At 39.3% G+C, this 20,705-nt stretch overlaps 1 protein-coding gene across 1 annotated transcript in view; it reads left to right on the forward strand.

The window, feature by feature from the left end:
- Positions 1-7,103: 7,103 nt before the first annotated feature.
- The window catches only part of LOC122793780 (claudin-16-like), a 153,534-nt gene continuing 139,932 nt past the window's right edge, over positions 7,104-20,705 (forward strand). Inside the window, exon 1 of the mRNA XM_044061970.1 lies at positions 7,104-7,235. Coding sequence (XP_043917905.1) covers positions 7,122-7,235 — 114 coding nt within the window. The 5' untranslated portion in view covers positions 7,104-7,121. The remainder of the gene's footprint in view (positions 7,236-20,705) is intronic.

Below are 20,705 nucleotides of genomic sequence, written 5' to 3' on the forward strand. Positions count from 1 at the left end.
AGATAAACCAAAAGGTACTTATAAATGTTTAAATTGTTCTGCCTACAGGTTTATCCATGAAGGGCCATATATTAGTTTAACACATTTAGATCGCACTATTGCTCTGCCTGGTAGGTTTACTTGTAATACATCTCATGTGGTATACTTTGCTTTGTGCTCTGGTTGTATGGCATTTTATATAGGTATGACCACCAGACAGCTTAGCAGACGTATTAAAGAACATTGTTATGCAATTAAAACCAAAGACAGTAATAATGCTTTATATAAGCACACTTTGGAGTGTACTATGTTTAAAATGTTTTCCTTTGCTATTTACAGTATATTAGCAAAGATCTGTGAGGGTGGAATATCAAAAATAGGGTTGAAAGAAGGGGAAACCTTATGGCAATTAAGACTGGGTGCTGACAGTCCACGTGAACTGAATGAAAGTACTAACATTGTGTTTTTTAGAAGAAAGGAAGTTCACATTATAACAAGGACTTGTTAAATTTTATTAATTGAATGACTGGTTTCTTTTAATTGAGATGAAGCTGTCCTTTGTTGGCACAGTGTGTTTTTGGTTCTTGGTTGGTTTTTGCTACACCCAGTGCCATTTTTGTTTTATAGATCATAAATATTGATCATGAAGAACCACATTAGAATATAAGACATGAGGAGGAATAGGGCACCAACTACAAACAAACGGAAAGGACAAATAGCAACATGGACCTAAGGATGTATCAGTCCATAGAAATAAAGGCTAATGCTTGGAATGAACTGGTAGACCACAATATGGGTGTGCCCCAGCAAAGGTCCTCAAGAAGATATGGGACAAATGAGAAATGAAGAGGACAAGCAGTAACTTTTCTGGATTTTTAGTGATAAATTATTAGCAAATTAGACTGACAAAATAGTGTTCTTCTGCTGTCACTAACATGCAGATATGTAATGATTAGCCACTGGAGAGAGGGCCCAGGCACTGTGGTTATTATGAAATAATATGAATTTATAAAAACTCAGAAAGAATATGGATGTACCTTTTCATCACCTAACATGGTGCTTTTTTTTAACATCTATGATTAGCTAGCAGATGAACTGCAAGTCAATATGGACTGCAGAGCAGTACTGTATGCACATGCTTAGCCAGTGAATGGGGAAGCTACCAAACTCATAGGCTAGCACAGAATGCTAACGGCTACCACTGGACAGTGAGAAGGATAGCTAGTGAGTATCAATAATGGCATTGATGACTGATGGAGTATTTAAATCTGCCATTAGACAGGAGGTCAGAAAGAAGTCAGGCACCTGTATATTCGTGATGGTAGAATATTAACAGAAGCACAGGTTGAAAGACATAAACTGACACCATAGGTTCATAGGTAGGCACTAGGCTATCAGCTCTAGGGCCTATACAAGCCCAGCCAAAAAGGTATCCTGGCTTTTCCACCCAAAAAAATTATTTTCCTGTGCCACTGTCAAGCAGAGCCACAGAAGTGATCCCCGGGGTGAATTTCCTATTTCCCATCCAATCATCAAGATTTTTCTTGAAGAGTGCTAATGAAAAGCTTTGTTTGATATAGATAGGTAGTTTATTCCAGAGTATGGGAAGTCTCTGGGACAGGAATCTATCCCTCCGGCATGCTCTGTTTATTGTGGTGACAAGGTTTCAGTCCCTAGAGCGTGTAGCTCAGAAGGATTGGGATTTCTTTAAGTGGAGCACATCCAACAGCTCTGGGTTTGACATAGCTTTGTATGTTAGGCAGAGATCACCTCTCAGTAAGCGATATGTGATGGAATAAAGCCGGAGTTTTTTGAGACGGTCTGCATAGGGCATCTGTTTGGGACCAGTAATCCTCTTTGTGAGGTATTTCTGCGGCCTTTCCAGTTGTTATAAATGTCTTGTGAGGTACATATCAAAAGGGGCATTGTACACTATAATGGGTCTAATGGGTGATGAGTAGAGGGGAACAATGATCTCTTTTTTCTGGATGAGAAACCTGTTGTGATGAGGTGTGCCATGTAGAAGGATTTCCTGACTACTGTGGTGATGTGATTATCAAAGGAGAGACTACTGTCCACCTGTGTCCCAAGGTCTCTTATCACACTTTCGGTGTTATGTATACTACCGCCTATGTTGTAGTTCATTGGTACAGAGTTTTTACCAAAGGGGATAACAATGCACTTTTTGGCACTGAGCTTGAGGGCATGGTTTTGATACCAGGCATCTGTCTCAGTGAAGCCCTTTTGTAGGATGTGTACATCGTTAGCAGTTTCGATTATGGATCCTAGTTTGCAGTCATCTGCAAACTTCATTATCCAAAGACCTTCTGTGTTAGCCTATACTTCAGAGAAGTAGATACCAAACAGGAGAGGACCCAGGACTGAACCCTGTGGTACTCCACTTGTCAATGGTCTGAGGTCGGATTTGGAGTCTGCTACTTTCACAGTGTGGTTTCTGTCAGTGAGCCAGTTGGCAACCCATCTTGTGACATAGGGATTTATACCTAGTTTAGTGAGTTTATCTATAATTCCAGAGTGGGGGATGGTGTTGAAAGCCTTGGCAAGATCTAGATAGGCTGTGTGAACCACCTTACCCTCATCTACGGCTTTGGTGACTGCTTCAAAGAACTCTATCAGGTTTAGGAGACATGATCTGCCTTTTACAAACCCGAACTGGGTGGGGTCCAGAATTTGGAGATTACCAATATCTTTGTTTATAAGTTCCATGATGATACATTCCATGGCCTTGCAGACCAGGCTTGTAAGGCTAATGGGGCGGTAGTTCCCGGGGTCCATGGTGGCTCCCCCTTTGTGGAGTGGGATAACTGTTGCTGTGTGCCATTCAGTGGGCATAAAGCCTGAGGTGAGGCTATGATTGAACATGTTACTTAGGTGGGGTGCCAGTTCCTTCTGTAGTTCATGTAGAATGCAGCCTGGGATGTTGTCTTATCCCATGGATGCTGTATTCTTGGCTTTGGAGAGTGTGGTTTTTACCTGTGCAGCTGTGATTACAGGCATAGCCGGCCTTAGACATAGGCCAACTAGGCGGCCGCCTATGGCACCACTCTAGCAGGGGCACGTTTCCAGTATTTATTTGGTGTAGGTAGACCAGGATAGTGACACTGGGTGATGTGGTGGGGGTGCCATGGAGCTCTTTTGCCTAGACCACCAGTTGACCTAAGGCTGCTCCTTATTACAGGAGCTTTGCATTCTTTCAGAATAGAGATGAGACCTTTAGGGGGTGAGAGGGGGGGTAAAGTTAGCACTGAACCTATCTGCCAGGATGTTGGCAATATCAGTTGGGTCTGTATATTTAGTGCCATTGTGCTGTTACTCAGAGCAGATCTGAGTGTTGCCGTTGAGATTCTTGACATAGCTATAGAATGCTTTGTGGTTGTCTTTAGAATCAGTGGCGATTTTGTTTTCGTAATTAGCTTTGGAGGATTTTATAAGGGTTCAAAGCTTCTTACTGAGGCTGACCAGGGAGCTCCTCCACTCATGGGATTTTACTCTCTTTTACAACAGTTTCTTCCTTCTGTTGTATAGTTTGTTTATGGCAGGGGAATACCCGATTGGCTTTTTTTTTTTGGAGAATAGCATCTTGGTTCTGTTTGGGATAGCGCGATCCATGCACTTGTGTAAGTGCTTATGAAGTGCAATTGTGTAGGATTCAGTAGTCATAAGTGTATTGTCCATCTGCATGGGTGTCATGAAGTTCACCACTTCTGTCTTAAGAAGCATGAAGTTGGCTTTGGAGAAATTTTTACCGCGGTTTCTTTAATGGGGGTGGGGGCAGGATGTGGATATCTAGGATGATTAGCTTATGGTCGGATTGGACCAATGAGGCGTTGACTTCAGGTGTGGAACACCAGTCACTCATGTTGGTAATGACTAGATCTAGGATATTGTTGCCCCTAGTGGGAGTGTGGATAAGTTCATCCAGGGTATTGGAGTTTATGAATTCCAGCAAGCGTTGAGCGAAGGAATTGGTACATGAGTAGTTTTCCCAGTTAATGGTGGGGTAGTTGAAATTGCCCATTATTAAGGTGTTTGTTTGAACCCTAATATTTTCCAGTACATCAAGAAAAGAGGAGTGGGAATCCTGGGGCATGGTGGGGGATCTGTAGGAAGCTACAATTTGGATTGCAGTTTTGCCCAGAGTTAGTTGCACTTGGATAACCTTGGATGCATTATGCTGAGCAATTAGCCTGGAGGTGTGGATATCCTTAATGAATATAGACACACCTCTGCCTTTGGTGTTCCGGTCCAGGTTACATGGCCGAAAAGAGTGGTATGAGTTATAGCCTGATAGTGCAGGAGTGCTCTCTGGAGCCTTGAACCAGGTCTCAGTCACTGCATAGATATAGGTTTATAGGTTTATAGATTAGTACTAAGCTGACTGCCCTTGCAAGCCATTTTAAGCCTAGCCAATTATCCTTTGTGAGACACAAACCCTGAACCTTATGCTTGTAAGGCAAACACCATAACCATTAGGCCACCCTCCCAACCCAATGGAGAATATATCAATGTTCTCCATTTTAAGGAGTGCCTCAAGTGAATGCATTTTGAGATTTAGACTTCTAGCATTGAGTAGCATCACCCTCAGTTTTTGCTTGTCTGATCCTGTTATGGTGGTGAATTTGCCATTTGAACCTTGCCTAAAAAAGGCACTATAGTGGCGGCAAGAACCTTAGCCAGTATCCGGAATCCCAGGGGTGACTGGTTCAGGCCATCTCTGGCAAAGCACCGTGATCTGTTGATCATCTCATCCCAGGAAGATACTGGATCCCTTTAGAATGACACCAGAAGCTTAGCCAATTGTTGAAGTTAATCATTTTGTCCTTGTACTGCAGTATCATTCTGGGTGATGGCAGAATGCTACTCAGGGCTAGGGTCATACCTGCCTGAGCTACAAAATCGGAGAGCTCTTCCATGTCTCTTTTCATGTAGTCCAGGGAGGTACGTCTCAGGTCGTTCACACCAACATGGAGAATGACAGAGTCATATTTGTACTTGTTGTGGAGTGACCTGAGTGCGTGGGTTATGTGGCGGATCCTGGCACCTGACAGGCAGCTGACAGTAACCTTCTCCTTGTTTAGCCTAGTGAGTGGGACATCAGTGTGCCTGACTATAGAGTTACCTATGACTAGTGTGTTGGGTATGTTGTTTTGCCTTACTGGCTGTGGTTGAGTGGCACACTGAGTCTGCGGGCTATGTGTCATTTGGGTTGTATTGGGGGTGGAGGTTGCTTGCATTTCTGCTTTGGGGGTCTCTGTTGCTTGAGCAGATTATTACTGAGAACCTCCGCAAATGTTTTTGTGTTTCCATTTGTGGATTTTGGTGGTGTAGATTTAGTGAGACTATGTGATGAGTGTGGTGTAGTGCAAGTGTTTACCTTCTCCTCTTGACTGTCAAGTTCAGTCTTGGTTGGAGAGAGTTTTACCTCCAGTTTGGCTAGATAAGTGCATCTCTCACAGGTTGTAGTGTTGGGTGGTAGGAGGAGAGGGTTGTCTGTGTATATGAGGCAATTTTTACATTGCCCCAAGATGCCCACATTCATCAGATAGACAGGCGAGAACACTGGGAGCTGACCCTTGGACATGCCTGAATAAAAAACTATTTTCCTCTAGATAAGTGAGGAAAGTGAGTACAAGAGCTGTTCTTCTCTAAGCAAGTGAGGAAAGTAAGTACCAAAACTGTTTTCCTCTAGGTAATGAGGAAGGTTGAGTGCTGTAGTAATTAATAGCTTATTTAGTGCTTACAAGTTCTGAACAAGTGCTGATCAAGAATAAGCAAATTCAAGTGCTAAAACTAAGAATCTGTATCTGGACTAAACTAGTTACAGGAAAGGTAGGAAACAAGTGCAAATGTGGGCTTTTAAATCAGAAAGTTGAGAGAGATGGAAAAACTGCCCAAACGGCCAGTATAACTACAATTTCAGGGCCAGAACCACTCCCTAGGTTACCTAGTGCTTACCACTCCCACTGATAAGCTAGAAGGCTTCCCTCCAACACAGATAGCTTGAGGGGGGGGGGGCTCAGAAGCTTACATAGAGTCCTGTATACAGCAAATCTGAATCTGGACTATACTAGTTACAGGAAAGGTAGGAAACAGGCTTAGATTTTTTTTTTAAATACAGAAAAGTAGCTAAAACAGCAGTAAAAACAATTCAAATGCAGTGCAAGCTAGCACACTTGAGTATGTAGCAATGTTAGACCAAACAGTTTAAAAAATGCAATTAAATTAAAAATGACTAAAAACAAGTGCAGAAGGAGTCTATTAGGTAGAATGAGGTAAAGAGATGGGACTGGGGGGAGTGTCCCAGATCAAATCTACAGTGGGGGCAGGCAACTGCAAAAGCCTCCAAATTTAAACAACAAGACAGGAATAGGGAGAGTGGGTATGGGAAAACCAACACCTTCAGCAGAGATCTGAAAAACTATACAGTGAAGCAAAAATAATATTGCACAACTTTGAAGTCAGCCAGCAATGATATAAGTAGCGGCACACATATATATGTATATGCATATTATGCATTCGTTATTAGATAGCTAAAATAAGCACATACACTGATTCTTTATTACTTAGTAGGTTATGGGGTCTACTTGAATATTTTTTATTCTGAAAGATAAGAAAATGCTCCTCCTGCTGATTCGCTTGCATGATTTTTAATGTTTGATGCTATAATTTTAATACTTAAAGGTTGCAAGATATGGTTAGATTAGACAGACACACACACACACACACACACACACACACACACACACACACACACACACACACACACACACATGCACACACACATGCACTTACACATGAATATATACATGCATGCACTCACACGTACATACACAAGTAAAATGAGTTTTTAGGACTCAAACCACATAATGTAGTGTACTTATAATTTTTTGCCATTGAGCTCTTCTGCCATGAAGGCAGCTGCCACACTCTGCTAACATGCTACTAGGAATACAGTTATGACATTTGGTTCTGCTAAAGGATAAAGCCTTCCATCATCTTGTACATGCTGCAAACTGAAAGGGAGAGGGAAGGGAAATAAAATGTACAGTTTGACTGTAAACTCTATTGCCAGATTGTATATAAACTACTGTTTGTATTTTTGGAGTCCTCTAGAGCTCAGAATGATCGTGGTGCTCCAGTTCATGGCCTTCTGCATGGCTTTTGTTTCTACCCTGTTCCTGATCATTGCCACCTGGACAGACTGCTGGATGGTGAATGCTGATGACACCCTAGAGGCAAGTGAAGAGTTCATATTTTAGCATAGCTTAATATTATTCTCCTATAGTCAAAGTGTAACTCAGGGGGAAGTTTACACAAAGAATTATAACTGCTTCTTGTCATGATAGAGCTGGGTCCAGTAATTTCACATGATACTGGTTAGTAATACGCCATACAGTTTTAGAGTGTAAATTCTCAATTTACTGGAAGAAGGCACATAAAGGAAACTGAAAAATATGGGAGGTGACTTCCAGTATACACGCTTTATATAAATAATTATATACTTGCCATAACAATAGATCTAGGTGAGCAGGTCCAACTTTGTCAATTAGCAGGCCTGAGAGTGCAAGCTTTCAGTCACCACAGTATCTAAAACTTTCTTAGGCTGCTAGCTTCTGCCCTTTACCCATAATGCTTTGCACATTACTTCCTTTGTATATCTCATGTGCACTTCTTAAGAGTCGAGAACACAAAGATACAATATTATAAATGATGTTCCAGACCATGATTGCCATAAGGCAGGGGGAAGATGGGTGAGCATGTCAATGAGGACAGACTTGTTTATCCAGACCTATTGTGACAGTAAGTACCTAACTTTCATATCTCATAGGAGGTCCATCCTCATCAAACAACTGGACAGAATCTCAAAGTTATACTCTTGGGTGGTCACTGTAGGAACATATCTTTGATCACTTTGGCTCTAAAGGAGGACAGAGACTCATTGATCATATCTAACTTATAGTGTGTTATGAAAGTATTCAGACAAGCCCATGTGGCAGCTGTGCAACTACTATCTAAACTAACTTTTTAAATAAAAAAAAAGTAAGAAGAAGCACTTTGTACCAAACTGGATTGTAGGCATAGGCGGCAGCCATCTAATACTTTTTGTAACAGAATGTTATTCATTGAGCAAGCCTTTTAAACAAAGAAACTTTTGTAACTTTGGAAAATAATTTACTATTGGGAAATGGGACAGTGAGTTGTGAGTCTTTCCTTCCATCTCCATAAAACTTGTTTGTGGACGTCTCTGTAATATAATACGTATTCACCTCTGTTTGAGTAGTTAAGAAATAAAAGAGGCAAAATGACTGAGTGATTACAGTGCACCTTTTTGGCCACCATGGGCATAAAGAAACATTATTTTGCAATGATCCTAAGCTTTTAGAAGAACAAGTATGGAGATTTTATTCATAATGCATATATTTCAGACATTGTTCTTGCAGATGTGACGGTCAGTATCAAAAGAGTCTTCCTACTCAGATACTTCAAATCGGCTTTAGCAAAAGGCTCAAAGGAAGAAGGGATAACTTCTCTAAAATGAAATATAAATCTCATGCATGGAAGGAATCGTAGAAAGGCGGTTGGATCAGGAAAGTCCCTTCAAGAAAGTTTAGCAGAAGATTAAAAAAGCCAAAGATAGAGTACTGGCTACTTGCTGGAATTTATATTTGGCTGCACAACATGCCTTTATATAACACGAATTTGTATGAAAAACCTGGAAGGAGTAATCTAAAACTACAGACATTGGAGCTGCAAAGAGATCTTACTGTTTGGAAGAGTCCCAAACAGAAAAACAGACCCATTTGCTTTAGTGTGTTTTGGTAATGGGTAAAAGAGAAGATTTAGTCCACCCTAGGTGAGTATGAAGAGTTTCCGGTCATTATTGTGCAGGAATAATCGTGTGCTCAAATTAAGGAAGCAGAAAGAAGTCTGAGGTGATGCTTGTCAGACTGCTGTCAGCAGAGTTCTGGAGGACTTTAAGTTTAAAGGACACCACAGTAAGGTTATGAACATGACCTCGGATTTTGCCTGACTTTATGAATGAATATCAAAATAAGGTAAAAAGGGAGAAAAATGGTTAGGAATCCTAGGGCCATTTCTGGGTGAGATCATTCCTAGGACATTGGCCTGGACTGCAGATGTGAGAAGAGACGTTGCTGCATTTAGCATTCACATGAGGATGCTATGAGGTCATAGTAAGGCTTCCCCAATGATGGGTGAATGTTCGTGTTACATACAGGCTGAGAGACAACATTTGAGGCATCAGTGAACAGCAACTGAGACCATCCACTAAAGAACTAGTTACCAAATGAGGATAAGCATGCTGTTGATATAACCCATTCTCATACTCTCAAGATCAAGTCTCCTAAAGTCAAAGTTGAGTTAAAAATAGCCTCCCTGTTTAAGGATAATCACAATACATTCTTCAGCTGTATCGCCAACTTCAAAGGCAGTACTCAGTAATGTGCCAAACTAATTGTAAATAGAGTAACTTATAATAAGTAGGAAGATATAGCAAATCTACTAGACAACAAATTTAGCTCCAGTTTTACCATGCATTCCCCCTCCAAACACCCCTAAAGAAATACCCACAACATTAACTCCCCCAACTATCACTAGGGAACAAGTCATCAATATATTCTCCAAGGTCAAGCACACTGCATCGATGGGTCCTGATAATATCCCAGTATGCCTCCTTAATAGCATGAAACATGACAATTGAGGACCACTAGAATGGCTAATTATCTATAACCTCCAGACAGATGGAAGACTGTAATGGTCATCCCTCTGTACGAGGGTGGGCCATCTACGGACCCAGGTAACTAAAGACACATAGGTCTAACTAGTGTCATATGAAAAGTCATGAAAAGAATTATCATTGGAAATAACTGTGACTGAAATTATAAACAATAATAAAGAAACCCTGTAGACATTGGATCCAGTTCAGTTTGGTTTCTTCAAGGGCAGGTCATATCTACTCAGCCTGGTGGATTTCTTCAAGAAGGTCATCAAAGCAAAGGCAATGGTAAAATGGTGCACACTGCCTTCCTTGACCCGGTCAAAGCATTTGACACAATACCACACTCAGGCATTATAGACAAACTCAGGAAATAGGTTGTTTGGTATATACCAGACTGACAACCACCAGGGCCTTTATAAGCCTAGCTGTGAAACCCAACCAGATGTGCACCCATGTAACATGAGTGCCTGTTTGGAGGGGTATGTCAGTTAGGGGGTTGCTAAAGGTTTAGTGGGGATGTATGTTACTTAGGCAATATTTACTGTCAGCCTCTGTCTATCACAGACATAAGGGTCAGACCAGGATGAATTTTCTATTTCCCATCTAATGGTCAAATTTAGGTTTTAATAGAGTTAGCGACTGACTCTGCTTCACATGCCTGTGGAGCCTTTTCCAACATGTTGGGTTCCTTTGAGACACATAGCCATCTCACCAGCATGTTCTATTTATGTTGCAAGCAAAGTTTAAATTCTTGGATCTAGTGTTTCTGGTGCTATTTATTTTGTAGATATCCAAAAGGTCCATTGGGACTGGATCTGAGGATTCCTTATATGCCAGGCATAGATCACGTATCAGTAAGCTGTAAGAAACCAAGTACAGAGATAGGGCTTTAAGGCAGTCTGTATAGGATAATGTGGTAATACTCTGGATTACCTTGGTGAGGAACCTCTGTGGGCATTCCAACTATTGCATATTCCTGGTCAAGTACATGCCAAAGGGGGCACTGTAGTCAATGATGGGTCTGATAAGGGCAGAGTAAAGTGGTACTACAACTTTCTTGGACCTGGATAGCACACCCTTATGTATAACTTATGTGATAGAGGTATAAAGCCCTGACTGACAGATAAGAGCCAAGGAGTCATTGTACCTCTACAAAGAGGTCAGCCACTAGCAGAGTCTCTCAGGACTCAGCACTGAGGATACTCCTTTTAGGCATCTACTTCTCTGAAATCAAGGCCAATGTAAAGGTCCTCTGACTGACCAAGTCTGTAGATGATTGCAAACTAGGAGCAGTCATAGAATTATGCAAAGACACAAATACCCTTCAAGAAGGCCTGACACAGATTAATAACTGGTGCCAGAGCCATGGTCTAAAACTCAATGCCAAGAAATGCATAATAGTGTCCTTTTGGAAGAAAGCTACTCATGGAAACTACTTCAGTGATAATACACACCTAAGAGTAGACATAATGGTCAGAGTTTTGGGAATGCATGTAGACAGTAACCTGGCCATCATGTCTATGGTAATAAGGCAATCATTCTGTGTTGCACAACTTATAAGCAAGCATATAGTATCTAGGGCCAAGGATGTCATTATTTTGCGGTACTCAGCCCTCATCAGACCAAACAATGAGTACAGCATCCCCTTTGGTATGAACTGGACCATGCATATGCAACAAATGGAATCTCTGCAGAGGTTTCTTACAAAAAAGATACAGGGAATAAACAACATGTCTAATGTGTACCACCTCAAAGCCCTACTTTTGTACTCAATCTACTTCAGACTGCTGACAGGTTATCTATGCCTGGCCTACACACCACCCTCTAATCCTACTCTGATGAACCTATTGCACATCCATAAAGCAAATAGCATTAGAATTATCTGATGTAGAGATGTAAAACTCATTTGCAACATAAACAGGACATTTTGGTGGGACTAGTATGTATCTCAGAGACTGCCCCTTCCCTTGAACAGACTTTCCCATCCACATAAAGCAGTGGACGAAGAACTGGAAATGTACCACTTGTCTGGCACCTAACTCTCTGATGGACAAAGGTAGCCAGTAAATATTTGGCCATCCATGCACAAGCCTTCATATGCCCTCTTAAAATAACCCTATATTATAAAAACTTGTCAGATACATTTGGTAAGCATGGCTGATTTTAACCCCCCCCCGGGGGTTATTATCCTTGTACTCAGCTATGAAGCTGTCTATCTGTCATAGATATATATAAATATTTAATACAAATATATATTTATATGTGTATATTATACATCTACATAGATAAATAAAGAATTCTATACATCAGTTTTTGACATGCAGAAACAATGAAGTCCATGACATCAACTCTTCCACACTGAAACTAACACAGCAGACAAAAATGATCAGAACTACACTGACAGAGAAAGGAAAGCAAAAACTTTCCTTTTGCAACTGATAAAAAACTTATTCAGACATACCTTGTATGAGCAGTGATAGTGTTAGAGAAAGGTTTATCATCAGGTAGTGCATAAAGCTGGGGATACGGGCAATGGCAGAATTAGGGTTGGTAGATATGAGTAATGATGGACAGGATCCACTGATATACTAACCATAACCTTAGTCCTGCCACAGCCCTTATCCCTAACCCTATAAATGACTTGATGAAAAGCCAGTTCCTTAGCAGTAGCACTACACAAAACACTTACACACACACACACACACACACACACACACACACACACACACACACACACACACACACACACACACACACACACAAACTTACATAGCCTTTCCTCTAAACCTAAACTGAAGACACTTGCTCACACACATAAACACACACACACACACACACACACACACACACACACACACACACACACACACACACACACACACACACACACACACACAGCACTACACTAAACCTATCTTTACTCTAATCCTAACCTCCTAACCTGCGGACACTTGCGCGTGTACGCACACCCCCCCACACACACACACACACACACCCGCACGTGCATGCGCACACACAGGTCTACTTCATAACATTGAAATTTCATAACGTTGAATTTCATAACATTGAGACCATAACATCGAAAATTCAAAACATTAAAAACCCGAAACACTCAAAACTCAGAACATTGAAAGTTTGCTTCATAACACTGAAAACTATATTGCACTAGTAAATAAGATCCCCTCCACCTACAACAACACCTAACAAACACACTTTCTACTACATTTCTGCATCCCCCCATGTGTGTGTGGGGGGGGGGGGGTATACCAACTCCAAGATCGCACTACAGTGGAAAAAAGTTAATTTCCTAACCTCAGTGTATGGTGATTGTGATACAGTGAGGTTAGGAAATTAACTTTTTTCCACTTTAGTGCGATCTTTGAGTTGGCATATTTAATGTACAGGAAGTGTGGCGGGCAGAGCCGCCCCACATGTGGGTGCAGGGGGGCTTGCCCCCCTGCAGAAAAGTAGTAGAAAGTGTGTTTGTTAGGTGATGTTATAGGTGGAGATGATGTTATTTACATATGTATTATAGTTTTTAATGTTATGATGCACACTGTCAATGTTCTGAGTTTTCAATGTTTTGATTTTTAAATGTTTTGGGATTTAGATGTTATGGTCTCAATGTTATGAAATTCAAAGTTATGAAATTTCAGTGTTATGAAGTAGACACACACACACACACACACACACACACACACACACACACACATATATATATATATATATATATATATATATATATATATATATATATATATATATATATATATATATATATATATATATATATATACACATATACATATATATATATATATATATATATATATATATATATATATATATATATACATACTATGTAAGTAATGGAGGCTGTCCATTATATATGATGATTGCTATGACATTGTCTTGATTGTCTATTTATTTCATGTGGAATTAAAATGGAACTATGCCATAGTGCTGAGCAGCGTTTTATTACGGTATTGGAACATGGTTATGCTGGATGTTTTATGTTTTGGGCTGGATATTTTACTTCCGTGCATTGCTTTTTGTTCATGCACTTGCCAGACCTGAGCACCAGCTTTTTTGGTTGAGTGTATATATATATATATATATATATATATATATATATATATATATATATATGTATGTATGCAAACATTTGACTTTGCTAACACACATTGTCAGCATTATGTGGCCAACAGTAATACAAATGTTGAAATATAATGATCAATTATAAAAATAACACGAACAGTAAAAAAAAAATCATAAAAACATTTTTGTAGGGGATAAGCTCCCTACATGTCTAATGTGGAGGGACGTGCCCCCACAACCCTTCTAATACACACACACACACACATATATATATATATATATATATATATATATATATATATATACATATATTTATTTATTTATATATATATATATATATATATATATATATATATATATATATATCAATATAGATATAGCTATATCAACACTAAGACTGCATTGTGAACTCATCTTCTCTAATTGCGTACTCAGCTAGATGACTCTCAATTCAAAGAAAAAGACATTCAACAAATAGCATGGAAATCATATATATATAAAGAAACAAGGGTGTAGGGAAACAGAGAATCAATAATCTCCCTCAGAAGATTTATGGAAGTAAAGGCAATGGTGAAAGCCTAGTAGCACAGCTCTGAGACACACACAGGTTCAGAAAGGCTTACAGTGATGCAAAAGCCTTAACTTGTAAGGTTTCTGCATCCTGGTAGACATTTCCAATTCGAAAATTAATTTCCAATTTTGCTTTTCCTCTCACGGGGGGTGGGGGGGTTGTAGCATGGATATTTCTTTTTTTACTCCTCATTGTATACATTTAGGATATTTCAATCTTTTGGGACTGCACTTCTATGAGGCGATCAGAAATGAGTCAAAGACTTGTCAGGCAGACATTAAACATGTTGCACAAAATTCCCTTAAAGCATATTATTCAATGATTGACATCTAAAAATGCATTGTTAATTTTAGCAAACAAACAACAGAGAGAAAGGGACAATTGTCTTGTGTCTATTTTGCAGGCACAGAATCTTTTGTATTATTTACCTACCACTTTACAAGCCCCTTCTCAAACCAAAATATGTTCAGAACATATCTTGATTGGACACTACAGACTTTAAACATCCTCAACAAATCCACCCACTCGAAAAAATCAAAAATATTTTTTTTTATGATTGCCCACTCTAAATCATCAAAGGTTTAGGCTATTCTCAAGTGTTTCATGCAAAAGCCTTGAATTCACAATGGCATAACTACCAGTCTTTTTCCAATAATCTCTGCCTGTTCTGTTTGAATTAATCTAGACAATGCCTTCATTAGACATCTGTCAAGACAGACATACACATTTTTGTAGTGATTTGTTGCTAGTGACATGTTTGTACCTGTTTGAATTCTCCAAATCCTTCCATGTCTTAAAGAGTTACAACATAATCACATACCACAATGGGACTAGAAATCATGCACCCTCCCATATATTTTGGCTTTTCTTACCCAGATGTTTTGCATTAACACTTTACATGTTTAACCCCAGATGGTATGGCTGTAATACATTCAGGCCCCATTCAGTCTCTTATCTACTAGCAATCTGTTTTACATTTGTCACAAGGACACTGCTAGGGATCACAGCTGTACCACAGTAGGTATGACTTTTAAACTCCTTCCACCACTGTTACTTCTTTTCCCCTCTTTCAACTTGCCATCAACAGTTTCTCCCAACATCCTAGTAATTATGAGGGATTATGACTTTTATACCTTAAGTTCAGCAATGAAGTCATTTCACTGCTGTAACTTCTGTTTTTCTGTCCCATATTTTCACCAAGAATTTCTCCAATATTCTGTGGCTGCAGGTTTAAGTAGCGGTGGTGGTGCTGCGGTATCGTTGCCGCCTCACAGTTACACGTTGCCCATTCGATTCTCAGTTAGAGCGTCTTCTGTGTGTCGACATGCATGGATGGGCGTTCCTTCGTTGAAGGTTGTGCGTTAGGCCTGGCAAGCCAGCACATAAAAATCAACTGCCAATCATTAGCGGACCGGAGTTCCGCTGTGGCGACCTCTAACCGGGAAAAGCGAAAGACAGTTAGTTAGTATTCTGTGGCTGCACGTTTAATTTTATGACAGATTATTAGGTAATCTCCAAGTGTAGTACCTCGCACTCAGTTCTGCTCAGTTTTGGGCGTGGAGTGGGCGTGGCGTACATGATTGGCAGGGGAAAGTACAGTATGAGTGACAGTCACTGCAGTCACTGAGGTTACCGTTTCAATAACAAGGCAGTAAAAAGCAGCTAGGGTAGTAGCCACCTTTAGTAGAAACTTGAAACCATACAGAATTTCACTTTTTGGCAACATGAAAGCTTATTCTTGTAGCATTTGTGCTGCTTAACCTGTTTCACATTTAGGTGTTTCAAAACATGGCAAACATATTCACCAAAAAAAAAAAAAAAAAGGAACAGATTTGACTGTCTGCAACATTACTGTAAAATCTTTGAAGTTGTTTGGACTCCTCCTCCCATCTATCCAGAGGGGTTTAATCTCTGGCCTGTGGTGTCCTACATAGTTCCATTGTTGGCCCTTTACAGTTCATTTTTTATAGTTTCTTTAAGCAGACATTTTATGATCCAGAGGTTTGCCTTGCAACAGCATACTTCTCTTTCTCTCAGGTCATTGGTGATTACTAAATAACTTTCACAAGACTTGGAATGCATCCAGTTTTAACACTACTAACAGAGTTACTATGTTCATTCATGCTTCCCTCAGCGACTCATCAGTTCCCCTTTTTTTCCCAATATTACTTACAGTGCAATCTACAATTCACATAAATTCATGTCAAATGTGTGACATTTGAGGGCAGTTATTGACAACAAGCTAACCTTCCCATTTCCATCTTAGAAACATTATTGTCGTCAAGCACATCCTGCTGAACTCCCTGCAGTCAAGCATACAATCATTTTCTCTTAGCTGTATTACAGTAATGCTCTTTACCTAGACCTCTACCTTTGCATCTACTTTTAGGAATGTCGAGATACCACCACATTATGCCAGTCCAACAGGACCTGCACTGGTGACTTGGGTCCATTTTTCTGCATAAACCACCTGAACTGGTATCCACCTTCCCAACCACTATAATTATAATGAAAATTTCTTTGACTTTGACGTCCCTGTAAAATGGTTATGGTTTCCCTGAAATAAGCTGCGATGCAAGGAATGTTTGACTAAAGTAATGGCAAAATAAATATTCATGCTGGCTTGGGCTGGGGGCATGTTCGGGGCGGGATTTGCTACTGCGCATCCTGCGAGGTACTACACTTGGAGATTACCGATTATTATTCCTATATAAACTTTGGGGGCACTCTCTATATATTAACTGCCATAGCGGTTTCTACTGCATCTGGCTGCCTTGCCCTTAGTGAGTGTCCTTGTAGACAGCACTTTCCTATTTGATCACTAGGCTTGGCATTTGCCACATTCATGGCTTTTATCTTAATTTTCTGCTTGTGGAGAAGTTGTCTGTACTGTATCCTTTCTCTCCTTTCATAGTGTAATTTCCCCATTTCTTTCCACATAGCTTGTCCTTTCCATTCTTTTGAACTGCCCTTCTTAACAGTGCCTTGATGACCAGGTCAGATTAATTCACAGGGCAGATGCATTTATCTTTCAGAGTTTCGATTAATTTTTATGTATTTCACTTCCTGCATACAGACATTATTTATGGTGATAATACATTTATTATACATTGTTTTATCTCTGTTTTTGTATATTATCTAAAGCAGCTTGTATGTATGCATACAAAACTTTGCTCGTGATATATTTGTCATAATCACTGTTTTATTTATACTTTATTCCATTTACAATGTATCTACTGTTTTGCATTACCCTATATAATTAACAGGTTCACCTGGGTTTCTCTTGATATTTTTGCTTATCCCTTTCTGTTTGTTTCTGTTTCAGGGATAACCGCTTTGTAAACTAGGTTTATCACTGGAGCCTTTTCTACCACTGTAACTTCTGTTGTCCTCCCATCAAATGTTTCTTTTGGCATCTTACTAATTGCTAAGTGTGTTTTGATTCTACATTTCATTTCATGTCATTTAGATGGCTCTGCTTATAGAGACTTCAGTGCACTCTGCAGAAATTAACTGTCATATTGTTTTTATTGTGCCTGTCTGCCTTGCCTTAAGTTAGTGTCCCTGTGGTCATCACTCATCTGCTTATTTATTATATACAATGATTCCCATGATTGCGGCCTTTACCTTATTTGCTTTTTGTGGAGCACTCGTTTGCACTGTGTTTGCTATTCCCTTCTGTGGCATAATTTCTTCATTTCTTTCCACATATAATTTATTTCCCAGAATTGTCCTTCTTAACACTGCTGAGATCCCTGTGTTGTACTGTACTAACCCCTGGGATTTGAAGGTATAGTCTGCTTTAATTCTGTCCTTCCACCATCCCAGCTATTCTACCCTCTCTCAAGTTATCATGACTGTATGCCCCATGTCTCATAATCTATCCAAACATCACACCTCCTCCCTTTACAACACCCTTTTCTGCCTTATAAAATTATTTTGATGACATAAAATACATCAATCTTCTGCCTGTCTTCCTTACAACATTCTACCAGTTCACTATTTATTCTTAACTTTCTTAATACTCACAGCTAATGTAATATGTAGTCATCCTTGCAGTCATAACCGTCTCCAACTAGACATGCATGTGCACCACCCACATCTTCTATACTTGAAAGAAAGACACAGCTGTAAGTCAGGTCCCATTCTATTCTTTGATCCAAATAAACTTCCACAGCATTATTTACTTCCTACCCTTCAATCTAGAAACCAAACTATGTTCTATTACATTCTAAAATGTATTCACCTTCTCACCCTTTCACACTTTATTCACATCAAGTAAGCAAATACCTTAATTAGTATTCCTGTTGGTATCTCTAAATCAGTTCCACACATCCATTTCCAATATTACTTTCTCCTTTTCCACCTCACAACATAGATCTCTACCAGTTATGTACTTTTCAACTTACAAATTAACAAATGCTTAGCCTCAGACTGTACCCCTAACATTCCCTGTACACATAGCTTCTCACTGCAGCCTCTAAACTTGCTCCAACTTTGTAGAAACAATTTATTCCTCCTGTATATTTCTGAATTCTTTGACATTCCTTATACCAACTAAATCAAATTAAATTTTAATGCAATCATGTTGACATGCTATCAACAATGTTATATTTCATATTAATCTGAATAATTCTCTTTTCAACCCATTGCAAATAGTGGAAGCAGGCTTACAACCCACTGCTTCTCCATCCATCCATCCATCCATCCATCCATCCATCCATCCATCCATCCATCCATTCATCTAGAACCTCCTTTTTCTCATTTTTGCACATGGGATCAACGTGTCACATAACCTTGATTATCTAGAGCCAATATTCACACCATTAAGTGGCTAACCTCCTCCTCAACTTCAAAGCAACACAGAACATGGCCTCCCACCACTTTGACAAACCCAGACCCTGCATTCTAAGTGTTCCCCAATAAGTCATTATTCTTAATGTACTGATGTCATCCAAACACAAAAGTCAAACACCTCGAACCATATTCATTTTTTTATGCAGTATCAGACATATATCTATATATATATATATATATATATATATATATATATATATATATATATATATATATATATATATATATATATATATATATATACACATACATACATACACACACGTCATACCTCATGTTCAATTGTAGCTACAATCTATGTAAATATTTATATTTTACTTTGTAACCAGAATTTATGCAAATATGTTTATTTTAATACTTAAATGTCCATTAACAACTATTGTATATTATGACCCTCTCGATTTTCATTGTTAACTTCCTGCCTGCCTATTATGCACATGCTTTTCTCTGCCTTATGTAAATGCTTAGTACTACTTTATGTTACCATCACTTTATATATTGTATGGTTAATCTCAATTTGTACTTTTCATTATTGTTTCTATTATAATGGAGCTTTTCTCCTCGGGACACCACTGAAAATGTGCTTCTGGTTCAGTTGGAGTAACCCGGTTAAGAAATGCAAATATATATATATATATATATATATATATATATATATATATATATATATATATACAGGTCCAAATATTCACAGATGTCACTCCCTAGATAAAATGGTAGATGAAGGTTTATTACCATAGTATGATAATACAGGTATCTGTTGCTGTCCAAGCTTCCTTTGGGAGAAGCTCAGCAGTATTATTGGAAGGAGGGGCAAGCTAAGTTGCGAAAACTGATTTGTATGTAGTACAGAGAACCAATGGCAATAAGATTATACCAACATTTTTATAATATTAACTCTTCTAATATGCATCTTATCTGTCAGCTGAACAACATATTAGCAGGGGATGGGGACTGCCGCACTGCCAGGGTCAGTGCCATAGGAAAGTATGTAGTTATATCGTCATGGATGGGGACTGCCGCACTGCCAAGGTCAATGCCATAGGATCATATGTTGTTATATCCTCATGGATGGGGACTGTCGCATTGCCAGGTTCAGTGCCATAGGATAGTATGTAGTTATATTCTGACAGATTAACCCACTGGGACCTGCAAAGACATCAATGCATTCAACTCTATGAATGATATACTTTCAGTCCCCCTGAAATAAGATCCAGATGTACTCGGTGTCATGGTATACAATGCCTGTGCAGTGGGTTAAGACAGAGTACAATGTATTATCACACTGTGCTATGTCCTTTATGAATCACAACAGCCATAGACTGCTGTTCTAACCCTGAAGAGTGTTTATAAACAGCATGCCTACTCCTCAGTCACCTTTAAATCAACCCAGGTCCTCTCATTGTATTACAGTGTTCTCCCAACTCGTGATAAATACTT

Source organism: Protopterus annectens, chromosome 2.part0, assembly GCF_019279795.1.
Source record: "Protopterus annectens isolate FY-2018-M chromosome 2.part0, PAN1.0, whole genome shotgun sequence".
In the NCBI taxonomy this organism is placed as follows: Eukaryota; Metazoa; Chordata; order Ceratodontiformes; family Protopteridae; genus Protopterus; species Protopterus annectens.